The 13426-nt window shown below is 38.1% G+C and overlaps 1 protein-coding gene across 1 annotated transcript; it reads right to left on the reverse strand.

Moving 5' to 3' along the window:
• Window positions 1-3136: 3136 nt before the first annotated feature.
• Window positions 3137-8805, reverse strand: LOC103941425 (phosphatidate cytidylyltransferase 4, chloroplastic). The gene is made up of 7 exons (XM_009351618.3): window positions 8536-8805; window positions 7537-7838; window positions 6409-6599; window positions 6163-6287; window positions 5002-5135; window positions 4795-4910; window positions 3137-3759 (listed from the first exon to the last, which is right to left on the reverse strand). Exons 1-7 carry the CDS (start codon window positions 8803-8805, stop codon window positions 3668-3670), a joined length of 1230 nt encoding a protein of 409 aa, XP_009349893.2. The 3' UTR covers window positions 3137-3667.
• Between the last annotated feature and the right edge of the window lie 4621 nt (window positions 8806-13426).

The raw sequence follows: 13426 nt of genomic DNA on the forward strand, positions 1-13426 counted from the left end.
TTTTTGGTTAGAGATAGAGAGATATATCATCAAAAAATAGGAGTGAAAAAATGATGAAGGGAGGAAGGACCTTTAAATGGAAGAAATTATGAAGCAAAGACTTGAAATTAAAACCAACTTAAGATGGTTTTCACATTTTGATCTTGAGAGCTGCAATTAAATGAGTGCACAACGACTGTGTTAGAGTGTTAATAACATTTTCTTTTGAGTTTTAGTTTTCATTTTGTGTATCCTTTCATGTACATTTCTTCCATATGAATCCTTTCTCCAATGTGTTTTCTCCCCTAGAAAAATAAAATAATAAAACCAAGAACAAACAACAAAGGAAATGGTTATCAATAAGTTACTAGGGATCGCTTTCAAGAATCATATTCCAAAACTTAGATGTTTTTCTAAATCATGAATAGCATGACAGTTCAAATCACTTTTCTCTTCTGGTTATTTCTGCATGCATATTCCTAAGCTTTCTGCACCAATTATGTCATTCACGGCTCTCAAACGAATCTCTTCAAATTGATATTTCCTTAGTTGCAAAGAAATGAACTGAGCGATGAATTCTGAAGACCATTTCCTATATTTCCAAGCAAAATAGGGTTGCACATAAGAAAGGAAAAAGAACTAAAAAAAATTCTTTTAAATTTATGTAAGTGAAGACAAGAACCCAATGACAAAACCATGAGAGCATCCAAGGCAAATAGCTAAGAAAAGTAATGAAAAGAAAAGCAAAAGTTGGTATGAGGTGGAAGATGGAGTGGGGTTTGAGATGTATGCATAGAAGGTGTGTGTGTGGGGGTTTGTGGGTGTGTGTGTGTGTGTAGAAAAGTTAGGGTTTTGTAAATCAGACAATGTTATTAGCTTCTATCTCTTTCTCTTAACTTTTATAGATGCCTGCCCACCATGCGTATCCCCTCCAACTCTCCCTTGATCTTTCATTCATTGTTTTTGATCTTCTCTCTTTTGTTTTCTACTTTTATCTCTTTTCTTATTTTGTTGTTAGTCAGCTTGGATACAACGCATTCTTTTCATACTCTCCCTTGATCGTTCCTTCATTGTTTTTAATCTTCTCTCTTTTGTTTTCTACTTTTATCTCTTTTCTTATTTTGTTGTTAGTCAGCTTGGATACAACGCATTCTTTGCATCCCACACATTTTCTTTCGTGCCCAAGCCTCAAAAAGTAAGCACTCATATGATTGTCAAAAGCCACTAAATGGTAGGCCATATCAATAATAAAACACACTCATGCATTACTCTCTCTCTCTCTCTCTCTCTCTCTCTCTCATATATTTGGTGGTGTTCTGGCTCCACAAACCTTTGCATGGATGAGTTGACTACAACCGTTCATCATTCTAGTTGTATGGAAATCTTATCCAAGTAGGTCAACCCAACGTTGTTCGCTTCTCAAGTCTATTTCATGCTTTATTTTTTTGTGCTATTTATTTGGGTTATCTCTTCAAATTAAATTAGGTTTGATTTGGCTTGGTTTAATATTCTAAATTAATGACCACATAAAATTCTTCTGTTATATCAATAGAATTATATATAAAATCATATACATGCAATTTCTAAAATAAAATTTTGTGTTTAATTTACAAAACACTTCTAATGGATGGAAAATTAATCTGAATCATCTGCATGCACATGTGCGCGTGTTTGTAATTTTCTACGTGAATTCTCATGGTTGAGTTAACAGTAGTTATATTTGACGAAAACTTGATATGCAAGCCATAAGTGCAACATGTATAATGATATAGGGGTAATACTAGGGAGACCAATTTCCAAAATTCTACATCACAGTTTTCACTTGTTCATATTTGTCTATAACAATTCAGCCATTATAATTAAAATTTTGAAAGGAAAAGACATATATAATACCATTATAATTGTTGAGTAACACATTCTCCAATCCCGAAAATATTTTTATCAACACTCGTCGTTCATAAAATTTTAACCTAATAACACATTCTCAAATAAAGCAAAGATTAAGGATTGTACAACAATAAAAGATACAAACATATAAGCCCGGCCTATAAATATCTGTTGGGATACTCATATATATATCTTGAACTGGTGGATGGCAACTTGGACTGATTGATGACAACTTTTCTTCAATTATTAGGGTTCTTGGGGATATATGGTAAGAGATTGACTTTCTTTGTTTTCTATTATATATAGTTCACGCGTCGCAGAAAATGCTGACCAACGATCAATTATAATTCAGTTAGAATTAAACTAAGAATGTAGTGTGTGATGGTAGGAAAGGGGCCTTGTCCAAGTAAGCCTTTCGTTTTCTCTAATATAAGAACAAAGTTTGACAAATTTTGATGATCTAAGCTACCTTACTTTCAACTTAGAAATGATTAATTAAAGATTTTAATTATGGGTTAACAACTATAGCTAAGCCAAAATTTCAATGATTAGGGATTTGCATTCGTTTTGAAAAAGTATAAATTGTCTTAATTTGAATGTTATCAAAACTTTACATGGGTGGTGGTTGTGTTTTTTTTTTATTTTTTTTTATTTTTAATTTTTTATTATCAAAAAGGGAACTAGTTTCACATCAGTCCACCCGTTCGGGGGTTGGTAAAACTTACAGATGCATTTTAGCCTCCTCCTACTCACCATCGTGTGATTCACTAGCGCCAGGAATCGAACGGGGATATGCCGTATGGAATACGGGTCAGAAATTTTTCCCCAACCACTGAGTCACCCTGTGGTGGTTATGGACGGTGGTTGTTTACTGCTTTGAGTTCGAGGCAAGGTAGGGAATTTTCAATGCCCTAGCAAGTAGTTTTTGTGTACGTAATATGCATGGCAGTATGAGTACGTAAATATTGTTGCATGTTTTCCTTTATCTTGGATTTAAAATCATGCATTGGTCCCATGCGGATTGGATTATGAAATTATAAGCGGATTGGATTATGAAACTATATACAATGTCATGTGTTCAAAACACGATGTTTATCCTTAATGTCATTGAGGCGTTTGAATAACGCTTTCGTTGTACGCTAATATGGTACAAAAAATGGTCCCTCTAATATTACCATCAGCATGCCAAGTATTTCAAAGTACAAACACAGTTCTTTGCGCAAGCTTTGTACATATAAAATTGAGAGTCAGTACACACTAACAAATTGAATTCTATAGAATGATGCAACTTATCTTATTTTTCACAACAGCAGTACACTTTAAAAATAATCATAATGAGCCTTATTCGACGTAAATATACAAAATAAAATCAAAATAAATCACTGTTGAAAAGAAACTAGTGTCAATGGCTCAAAGCATCTCTACTGTAGGCGTCGACAACGATCCATGCTACCAGCGACTCCGGGTAACTAGATTGAAGTACAAGCGATGCCGTGTAACTCAAAACATGCAGTACGGTGAGGACTATCAGGACCTGGTTAAGCCGGGCAACGTAACCTCAAGTCCCTTACAACTGACGAGGAAAATGATTTTAGAATGCATCTAGATCAGAATAAAATGAACTTGGAAAATCTCAAGCGCCGTTTCGGAGATAATTAAAGGGAAGAAATCGTCCCTCCAACAAGCTTGCAGCCTGAAGGTTAGCACATGGATGGTAACCAAAACTCTTCAACCTCAGTTTCACTTTGTAATGGCCATAATTTCGTTTGGAATCTCAATCAGCGATGACAAAACACTTCTATCAAACTCCATACATTGGCAAGAAGGTTTTGACAAAGGAGTACGCAAGTGCACCTGTGAACATGTAACTGTCCACTCTATCTAGTATTCCACCTGCATTAGATGTTGGTTGATAAAATAATTATTAATAGGACCATCAAAATTTTCATGCTAGCTATATAATATATACTGCAATGTGTATTGAAATAAAATAAAATGACATAGATCATATGAGCAGCATGCCATCACTAACTTCAAGAGAGTGATATTACTAAAGGGTCGACGGAAAACATAAAAGCATGGACTGCATGCCAGACCTAAACATCACGTAAAACCACAATATGCAGAAGACAAACAGTAATTGTATCAATACAAGGCTTTGTCATGGTTGGCAACTAGACAACTTTTTCAGGAGACCATAGAAAGATTGCACAGCAACACCGCGTGAATCAACACAGCAGCATGAATGAATATGTCATGCAACCAAAAAAGACGGCCCATAGATTTTGGGGTAAAAACGTTTTCTAGAATGACAGTTCAAGGACATGCCCCATATTCTAGGCAATAATTACAACCGTGGAAGATGATGGGTATAAATCATATATCCCAAATAGGTAAAGAGATATAAATGAAAACATTATTTGACACTTTAAAAAGTAATAACATTGGGGGTTGACAAGTTGAAGAAGAAGAGCATTGAGCAGGGGATGAAAACGGAGGACAATTTCATGTAAGGCTCTTACCAGAGGCTCTTGATAGAGTTTTTCGGGGTTCTAAGGTCTTATGCAAGGCTCTTAACGGAGGACTGAGACACAAAATGAGGGAAATTCATCTCAAATAGTCTCAAGTCATCCAGACATGATCTAACAAGTAACAGCAGCAAAACAGGCCTTCCTTTAAGGACCCTACTTGAGGACTTCCGTATTGGTCTTTAGATCATATACAAATTTTGTAAATACATGAACTAATTTGCATCTCATCGGTCCATATGTGATCTAATAAAGAGCCCAAATCCTCAAATTATGTTTTCAACTCTCAGAAGAACAATATTGTATGTATTGCATCAAATAACAGATAATGCATTTTCTCAAAAACTTCCAAAAGTTAAATGCTTTAGCACAAGACTAATCATGAGCTGAAGGGTATTACCATGTCCTGGTATTAGAGACCCAGAGTCCTTAACACCCGCATCACGTTTGATCATTGATTCAGTAAGATCACCAAAGACAGACGCAAAAAAATTGAGAAATCCAAAAGCTATAGCACTGAAAACAATCCAAAATACAAAACAAATGCACATTAAACATATTTTAAAACTGTACAGAACTAGAGATTTCACCAGATAAAACTGAATACCTTAGCAAAGATTTTGGCCAGCAAAAAATCCTTGATAACACAACAGAAGTGGCTATACAACCACCCAAGCCTACAATAGTTCCTTCCCACGTCTTCTTTGGACTAACACTAGTTAGGGGCGTCCTACCAAATGCCTGCGCATGTACAGAGCTATATCAAGATGTTATCACAGGCATGCGACCAACAAATACCATGAAACAAGGAAGTCCTTCACAGTATGTCATTGGTAAATAGAAGTACTTGCATCTTGAAATTTAAGATGACTTATCCAACTTCTCATATTAATTGCCAAAATTGCAACCATCTCCAAAACTGAGATGTATAGCTGGATGCTAAAATGGAAAAATTCTTTTGAATAAGTTTCAGGCACAGTGACACATTAACAAACTAAAAACTGATTTGTCAGATTATATAATTTTCTGGAACAAAACCTATCACACCTTCACTAAGATGGAAAACAATCACTTCAGAAAAGTTGAAATGCAGGGTACATACAACCTTTAGCAAATACATAACCTCAAAATTTGCTAGTCTTCACTTCTGTTTCCAAATATTAAATCAATGACATTTTTTTCAAAAGTCAAAGTCAAGGTTCAATTTCTTAAGAGGAATATTCATCCTTGAAATTGAATTGTTCATGCCACCAGGATATTTATAACTGCTTGTTGACAACACCTAGGAGTCGTTATGTACCAATCTGTTCAGAGTGCTAACAAAAGCCACACTAAGCTTTAGTTACATGATGACTGGTGATTGCACATGATTGGAGGCAATAATACCTGGAGTCCCCTTCTATTGAGGGATCCCTCATATAAGCTCTTTTGAGGGACACTTTGTGGGGCCCACTCAACACTGTAATTCAATGATCTAATTGGGACAAAATAAACACTAAAATGATCGAAGTTTAAATGGTCATATCCCTTCTGATTTCATTAATTTTTTGCAAGGATGGCAGGTAAACCTTAAAAATGGAAAGTTCTGATTGTTGAACTTTATTTCAAGATGAGCCTTTAATATGTGTTCCTTAAATAACTGTGGCACAACCTTTTAAATAAAATTTGCACATGCAATAACAACAGTTCTACAAGCAACTTGATAAGGAAGATACTTTAAAATATTAAAAATAAAACAAGAGAGAAGATGGATGAGCTGCATGGATACCTTGCCACCCAAAAAGGCACAAGTGTCGGCTGCAATAATGCTACTGAAAGAAACCAAGGTTGCCACAAGACCAACAGTCCAATGAGCTTGTCCACCAAGAAGGATGGGCCATGATGCTCCAATTCCTACCAAAGAACAAACTAATAAAGAACCAAAGCTTGACGTAGAACAGGTAAATTCAGTGCCCATTTCAAAAAAATTCATCGCTCAACTTTTCTTTAGAAATATGTAAGCCCAACGTCTTACTAGTGTTCAAGGCTGGTGCTACTAGACCACATCGAAGCTTAACCCAAAAACAAGGAAGATAACCACAGTAAAAGAGCCCAAACATAGTGCTGCTAAGCTGTGCAAAGCGAGGATTTCCTCTCTGTAAAAGCAACGCCATAGCAACAAAAAAGGAAGCAGATGTGACAGAAACATCAATCTGTCCGCGATACCTGCCCACACATCGGAAATTCTAATCATAAATCAATAGTGATCACCTGTCGGAAACAGAAGTTCATGCCTACATATTAAGACAAATGTTTTGATTCAAAGTTAACATAATTGAAACAAAGATGAATGAAAAAGCATTATTTTAGACAATCTAATGAAACAACCAATAAACACTTATTGCAAGTTTCAGACAACAATACCATTCTAAGAATTCCAATCCCATTCCATACATATCCATAAATACAAGTTTAAGTAGTATGAAAGAGTTAAATTGCTCAACAAATGAAAGCGTAACTGTGAAAAGCCAACTCCACAGCCATATTCAAATTTATTGCAGTGACAGCCATAGAATTTTAATGTAATACACATCAAACAAACCCCTGCAATGATAAGTGGAATGTGCAGAGACTAAATTGGTCTGAACCTAATTTACATATTAATGTTTTACACTTTGTCCACAATTTCTTAAATCCATACCCCGCCCCAATACAAAATAGTTTCATTGAGCAGTGAGTACAGGAACATGGTTTCTATAATAAATGAAAAAAATTCTCACAAGAAGAGGACTTATATACTAACTACAATTTTATTTCCAGCTTCCAACTAAGATACTAATACACATCAAACAAATTCCTGCAATGATAATGGAATGTGCAGAGACCTGTAAATTGGGTTACTCTTTGTCCACATGTTCTTAAACCCATTCTAACCTGCCCCAATAAAAAAATAGTTTCGCAGTGCAGTGAGTACAGGGACATGGTTTCCATAACAAATGAAAAAAAAATCTCAAGAGGACAAACCTTAGATACTAACTACAATTTTATTTCCATCTTCCAACACATACATTCAAAAGGCAATAATATTATGAATAAAATCGACACATGGAAAGTAATAAAGTATTATACAGAAAAAATCCCCACTCGAGATTACAGATCTTACAAGGTTACTAGAGGCATGAGAGCACAAATTACAGAGCAAACTCGTGATACATATCGAGGTGGAGGTGTCATTCCTTCAGTGATTCCATGACTCCTAACCAATTCAAAGTACTCACGTGCACCAACAAAAACAGCTGCCGCCACAGCTGCTGCAAACACCCATCCTCCAGCCAACACAACAACGCCAACAGATAACCCAATACCAAGTCCAAAGAAAATTCTTTTCTTTAACTGACTTGCTTTCTGTTGATGCTCTGAGACTACATCCTCATTCAATGACAATTTATGGCCTTTGTGGACTTCCTACAACATACCCATTTCAGTACATTCCTTCAATAAAACATGCAACATCTCAAAAGAAAACTAAAATGCGTTCGTAAAACTCAATCAAGCAGAACCCCCCCAGTAGCTAAGTTCGAGAATATTTTCACCAACACTACAAAACTATTTCTAGATCACTTTTGAAATCACATATATACCACAGCACTGCATGATAACTTCCTACTCCGTGTATTTCATTGTTCAAGACCCTTCAAAAGACTTCACATTCATCACCTTACCCATAAAAACAAAATTTTAAAGTTCTTAGCATGCATTGTCTTAATACTATTATGACCGATAATTTCCCAAAACGATCAATATGGTGCAAAAAGAAGGAATATTTTAGCTCGCCACCACATTGATTGCTTATTAAATTTCGAGATTTATGTATTACACAGATTAAATCACACTCATCCAACGACAATCAACGTGATATCACCACTTGGGCGGTGAGCAAAATTGTACTCCGCAAAATTTTCCAAATTCCAATATTCCTATTACTACCAACCAATCTTATCCACTAAAGCAAGTTCCTTTTAAGCGCCAAAACCACAACTTACAATCAAATTCACCTCCACCTTAATTTTTAATCCAATTCACCAAAATGCCACACCCAATCACAGCAAAACCAAAAACTAACAGCAAAAATGAATCCGTTTTGTTTCTTTTTCTCCAGTACCTGGTTGGCATTGTCATCGCCAAGGTTCTCCGGCTCCGCCCGAGCCACAGCCGTAAGTACACGGCGGCGCGCCAAAATTCCATTCCGGCCGAGCCCCAGAGGACGTCTATTCCCATCGAAAAAGAGATCCAAATTACCCAATTTGGCCGACGTACGAGTAAATACTAGGGTTCTTGAGGGCGAGGGACGGCAGGGACAAGAGCAAGGGGAAGGGAGGGAGAGTGAGAGTGGAGTGCACCGGTGGAGTTGGGAATACGACGTCGTCGCCATGAGGGATTGGGAATTGGGGGTTGGTCAGTTATATTAGGGATTGGAGGCTGAGATTTAACAAGAAGAGCATGTCGATTGCGATTGTCTGGGTCTTACAGAGAGTCCCGCGCCACCGATGTGCAAAGGGGGCGATATTGTCGAGGACTTGGTTTTCTTTTGTTTCTTTCCCATTTTGTTTCTTATTATTTTCACGAGTATTGCTTCTTACAAAAAATGAACAGAGAAGAATGAAATTAAAATATTTAGGAGGTGTAGTCCACTTAAATCATGTTCAATCTTCGGATTAAAATTTCAAATTTTTAATTTAGATAATTTAGATTTTAACCTTGAAAGAATTTTTCTGTTTCAACCTTTTTAGATTAAACTTTTACCCCGACATTATTAAAAAATAAATTTAGGATAATTTTTTTCGTAAAGTAATTTTTTTAAAAACAAGATTATGTAGATTGTGGATACAAATTTCCACCGTCTTGTCCTTTGACGAAAATGTACCTGCAAAATAATAACACCTAAGATTAAGTCCAAAAGCCTCACGCACTTACGATGAATGGGGGGCTTTGGCAGAAAAATCTTCGATGCTAAAGTTAGAATTTGAGGGAAAAGTGTTTAAAGAAATTTAGAGAGTTTTAGAAGAGAATTGGACTTAGGTTTTTGGAGAAATGAGGGGGTATATATAGGAGTGTGGCCGGCCCTATTTGGAGAAATGGGGACCGGCCACTTATGGTGGTTTCTTGGCTCTAATTGCAAGATATTATGTCAAATAATATCTTGCAATCAATTAGGAAATTAATCAATTAATTTGGATAATTAATCCCAATTTTAAAAGGATAATTGGGAGTTACCTTGTGAGTGAGGATTTGATGAGGAATGATGAGAGGGTTTAAAGAATACCATTTTGATCATCTTTGACCTTGATTGAATCATTATTGTCTGTTGCATGTACGTGGGAGTCCCGGTGTGCCTTAAGGGTAATTTTGTCTTTTTACCCAAAAGTTCACGTGTCACCTCCATATTTTTCTTGATTATTTTTTTCTCCACAAATGCCCTCACACCTGTTGGGCTGCTCGCAAGAAAGGGCAGCAGGTGTAGAGATCTTCTTGCTTTAGGAAACATAGGATTGTTTCCTATCTTGGCGTAGATTCCCTCTTTAATTAGAAATTAGATCCTTCTAGGAAAGGGAAATAAATCACTTCTAAAGTTTATTTAAGTCTACCCTAGCAATCTTCTGCACTTGCCCATACAAATGACCGTATTTCGTTGCTTTCTTTGTCTTCTCTGTGTCGCACTGAGGTAAGAAAAGTTTAATTTTCCTTGTCTTCTTCATAAACAGTGTTGTCGGGGAGCAACCATCAGGGTGGTGCAGCACGTTGATTAACAGGGGCCAGGAATCGGCTCAGCATGGACCGAAGAGTGTTGTGGCTGGGACCACTACTTAGGCTACTCAACTTAGCTAGAGCCAAGGGCAGCAGATTGAGGCACTGAGGCGCAATGCTAGGTGAGTCACATGGCTCATGCCCTTTGGGCTATTGGATCTTACGCGAGCTAGGTCGGTGATTGAGAAAAATAAGGAGGTTACGGGCCACATGGGTTGCTGGAATGCTAGGCATGCATGTTTCCTGCCTGCTGGTCCGAGAGAAAAAATTAGGGAAAAGCCAGCATGGGTCGAGCTTTCCTGCTGAGTACCGTGAATAGTGTTGGCTGCTTAGTCCTCTTCGTTAGGAGAAATATGGGTTACTCCCGAGTGAGGAGACAAAAATGATTAAGGCGGATGCATTGGCTTGTCCGATCACTATCGTGGAACCTACTATGAATGAAGGTGGAAAGAAGAGATATTCCCAGCCTACTCAAGAGATGCCAGTTAAGAAAAAATCGAAGACTTCATCCACTGCTCGTGAGGGTCCGTCTGCTGCCAAGAGGCTTGTGATTAACTTGACTTCTTCCGATAGGAAAAAATGAGGTCGCTAGATCTAAGCCTGTGGCATCTACCATGCCAAAAATGGTTAGTACAATTGCATATAGGATTGCTCAGCATAGACGTTCCGTCATGCCCCTAGTGCCAATGTGTCCATTGGGATCTAAGTATGGTTTACCTTTGGATAGGCTTGCGAATATAAAGAACAATAAGGTGGACTCTGCTGATAAAGTGGCGCCAAGGCCTACTCATCCTGCTGTTGAGGCTGATTCGCCTGCTGGGAAGAAAGAGACTGTTCGCGTGGGCAGCTGTGAGAAATCCACTAAACTTGCTTCTAAGGTGACTGCTGAGATCTGTGCGCTTTTGAAACTAGATCTGCTTGAAGACATAGACTCTTGTGCCAAGTTTGTCGATGGCGTTATAGGGGTTGTTTGCCCAAGTTCCTTTGCAAAGCATACGATCGAGTATAGAAAGACTGCTCTACTTGCCATGATGCAGAAAACAGTTATTCTGCCCCCAATTAGTCGTGAGTATAGGAATTTGAGCTCGTCACTTTGAAGGGGTTTAATATCTTTGCCTTCATTTCTCTGCAGCTTAAGACTGCTCGCTAAGAGATTGTTGACTTGAAGATTAAGCTTGACACAATCCAAGTTAAGTATGAAAGTGCAGAGAAAAAGATCGAATCTTACATACCTCATATTCAAGATCTTGAGCGTGCCGCTTTTGAGATTCGTTTCGTTGCTTATGCAAAGGATGAAAAGTTGATTGCTGCTTATAACTAAGTGATCAACTTTAAGAAGGTAGTTGATAGGCTTAAACCCCAAGTGTTAGAACTCCAAGGTGCATTGAAGATCAACGAAAGTTTGAAGAAAGAAATGGATGAGCTGCAATGCATCCATGTTGATCTGCTCGAAGAGAATGAGCGGCTGAAATGTGAGAAGGCTGGGCTCGAGGCTTCGTTTGTTCAAAGTTAGGCCAATTTCTACAAGCTGGGTTATGTAGATCATCTATTTGGTAGGCCGTCTGACTTCAAGTTTGTTGGGAAAGACTTCGAATCCTTTTCTATTTCTCCAGAAGACTTGTTTGCCTTTACTTTTAAGGCCTTCATTGGTGAAGCAATCAGAGAGGTTGATGCCCAAGCTAGAGTAGTTGGGGGTGAAGCGCTGGATGATGTCGCTGCTGGGAGCGTTGGGGCCGCTGAAGGTATGGTAACCGAGTAGTTGTTGGATGTCCAAGTTGCTGAAGGGTAGTCTTCTAGGTAGCTTTTAGGATTTTCTTGTTTCTTTTGTTTTTCTTGAACTCCTTTAGCATTTGCTATTTGTTTATCAATTTTGCTAGAAAATTTAATAAACTTGCTTCTTTTGTTTTTCTTCATCTTTGTTTCTTTTGTTTACGCCCAACGTTTGACCTTTAAACTAGCGCAGGCATGCTGCTTTTCTATAAGTAGACAGGCCTGCATAGGCTATGCAGCCATAGGTGCTGGTGTAGAACTTTTGCAAGTTTGTTAAACATAGGGTCGACAGCCGGACGCCTTACTTACAGAAGCGGACGAGTCTGCGTGACCACTTGGTTGTTAACCTTAGCTTTCTTCAATCCTTTGAGCTAAATGGCCTACATCACAACATGCTAAAGATTTTTGGGTCATGAAATTCGCTAACCCTTTGTATCAAAAGTACGTGGTTGTATGGAATTTCATAAGCAAAGGTTCAAGAGAACTCATTGCTCTTTATGTAACCAATTACATGGGTTGCGTAACAAGTATCACTACACTTTAGGAATTAGTATAGATCTAAATGATCATTCTGAACTTGGTAGAGGTGAAACTTATCGACTACATAGCATGTCGGCAGTGGATAAAGCTTCGTATATGCATGCTAGCTTGTTTAACTTTTCTCAAGAATGTGTGGTTGTATGAGTCTAGCGTTGCTTTACTGCTCGAAAGGCAAGTCGTAGGCAGTCTTCCGGAAACCGTAGGCTACCTTAGTGCATTCGGTAGCAGTTTTAGGGTTCCAGGGCAGCCATTCATGGGGAGTACTGCGTAATGTGCCTCCTCCATCTCTAAGGCCCGGTTCCCTGCGGATTAGGCCAAAAGACCCGAAATCCTTTAATTAGCTAAGCCTTGAAAAAGACCATTGTGGCTATTTCTAGGAATTCCAACATAAGCCATCATGCACCTAGTTACACCAAGGCAATCTGACTCATCCACGTCTAGATATTCAGATTGTAAAATTTATCCTCCCGCATTGGTGAACAAAGCCATGTGGGTGTCAGGGAATTTGTTTGCCCTCTCGCACTGGAGAGCAATTAGTTTATCTTCTCGCACTGGAAAGCAGACCCAAATGGGTGTCAGGGAATGAGTTTACCCTCTCGCACTGGAGAGCATAGTTGGTCCCTAGGGAGGCACAATTTCTACGATAAGTCCTTAAGAAGGGCACCGTCTTCTTTTGAAGTGCAATAGTGATTAGTTGTTGTAAACATGCAGCTGAGTCAAGTTATAGATTAATTCTGAATTCCTCATTGAAAAACGAGTAAAACGAACGAGAACTTAGCTGTAAGGTAGGAACTGTATAACAACTAGATAACCCTTGGCTTGCGAGGTGGTGCCCATCGAGCTGCTTAAGTCTTCAATCTTTAATGTAGCGGGAAGTCACGCATAGTACTTCCTCAGATTGTAGGCGTTCCACTGCTTTTAAATCTCTTTGTCGTTCA

The sequence above is a fragment of a genome, unplaced genomic scaffold (genome assembly GCF_019419815.1).
Source record: "Pyrus x bretschneideri cultivar Hongxiangsu unplaced genomic scaffold, Pyrus_bretschneideri_v1 Contig43, whole genome shotgun sequence".
In the NCBI taxonomy this organism is placed as follows: Eukaryota; Viridiplantae; Streptophyta; class Magnoliopsida; order Rosales; family Rosaceae; genus Pyrus; species Pyrus x bretschneideri.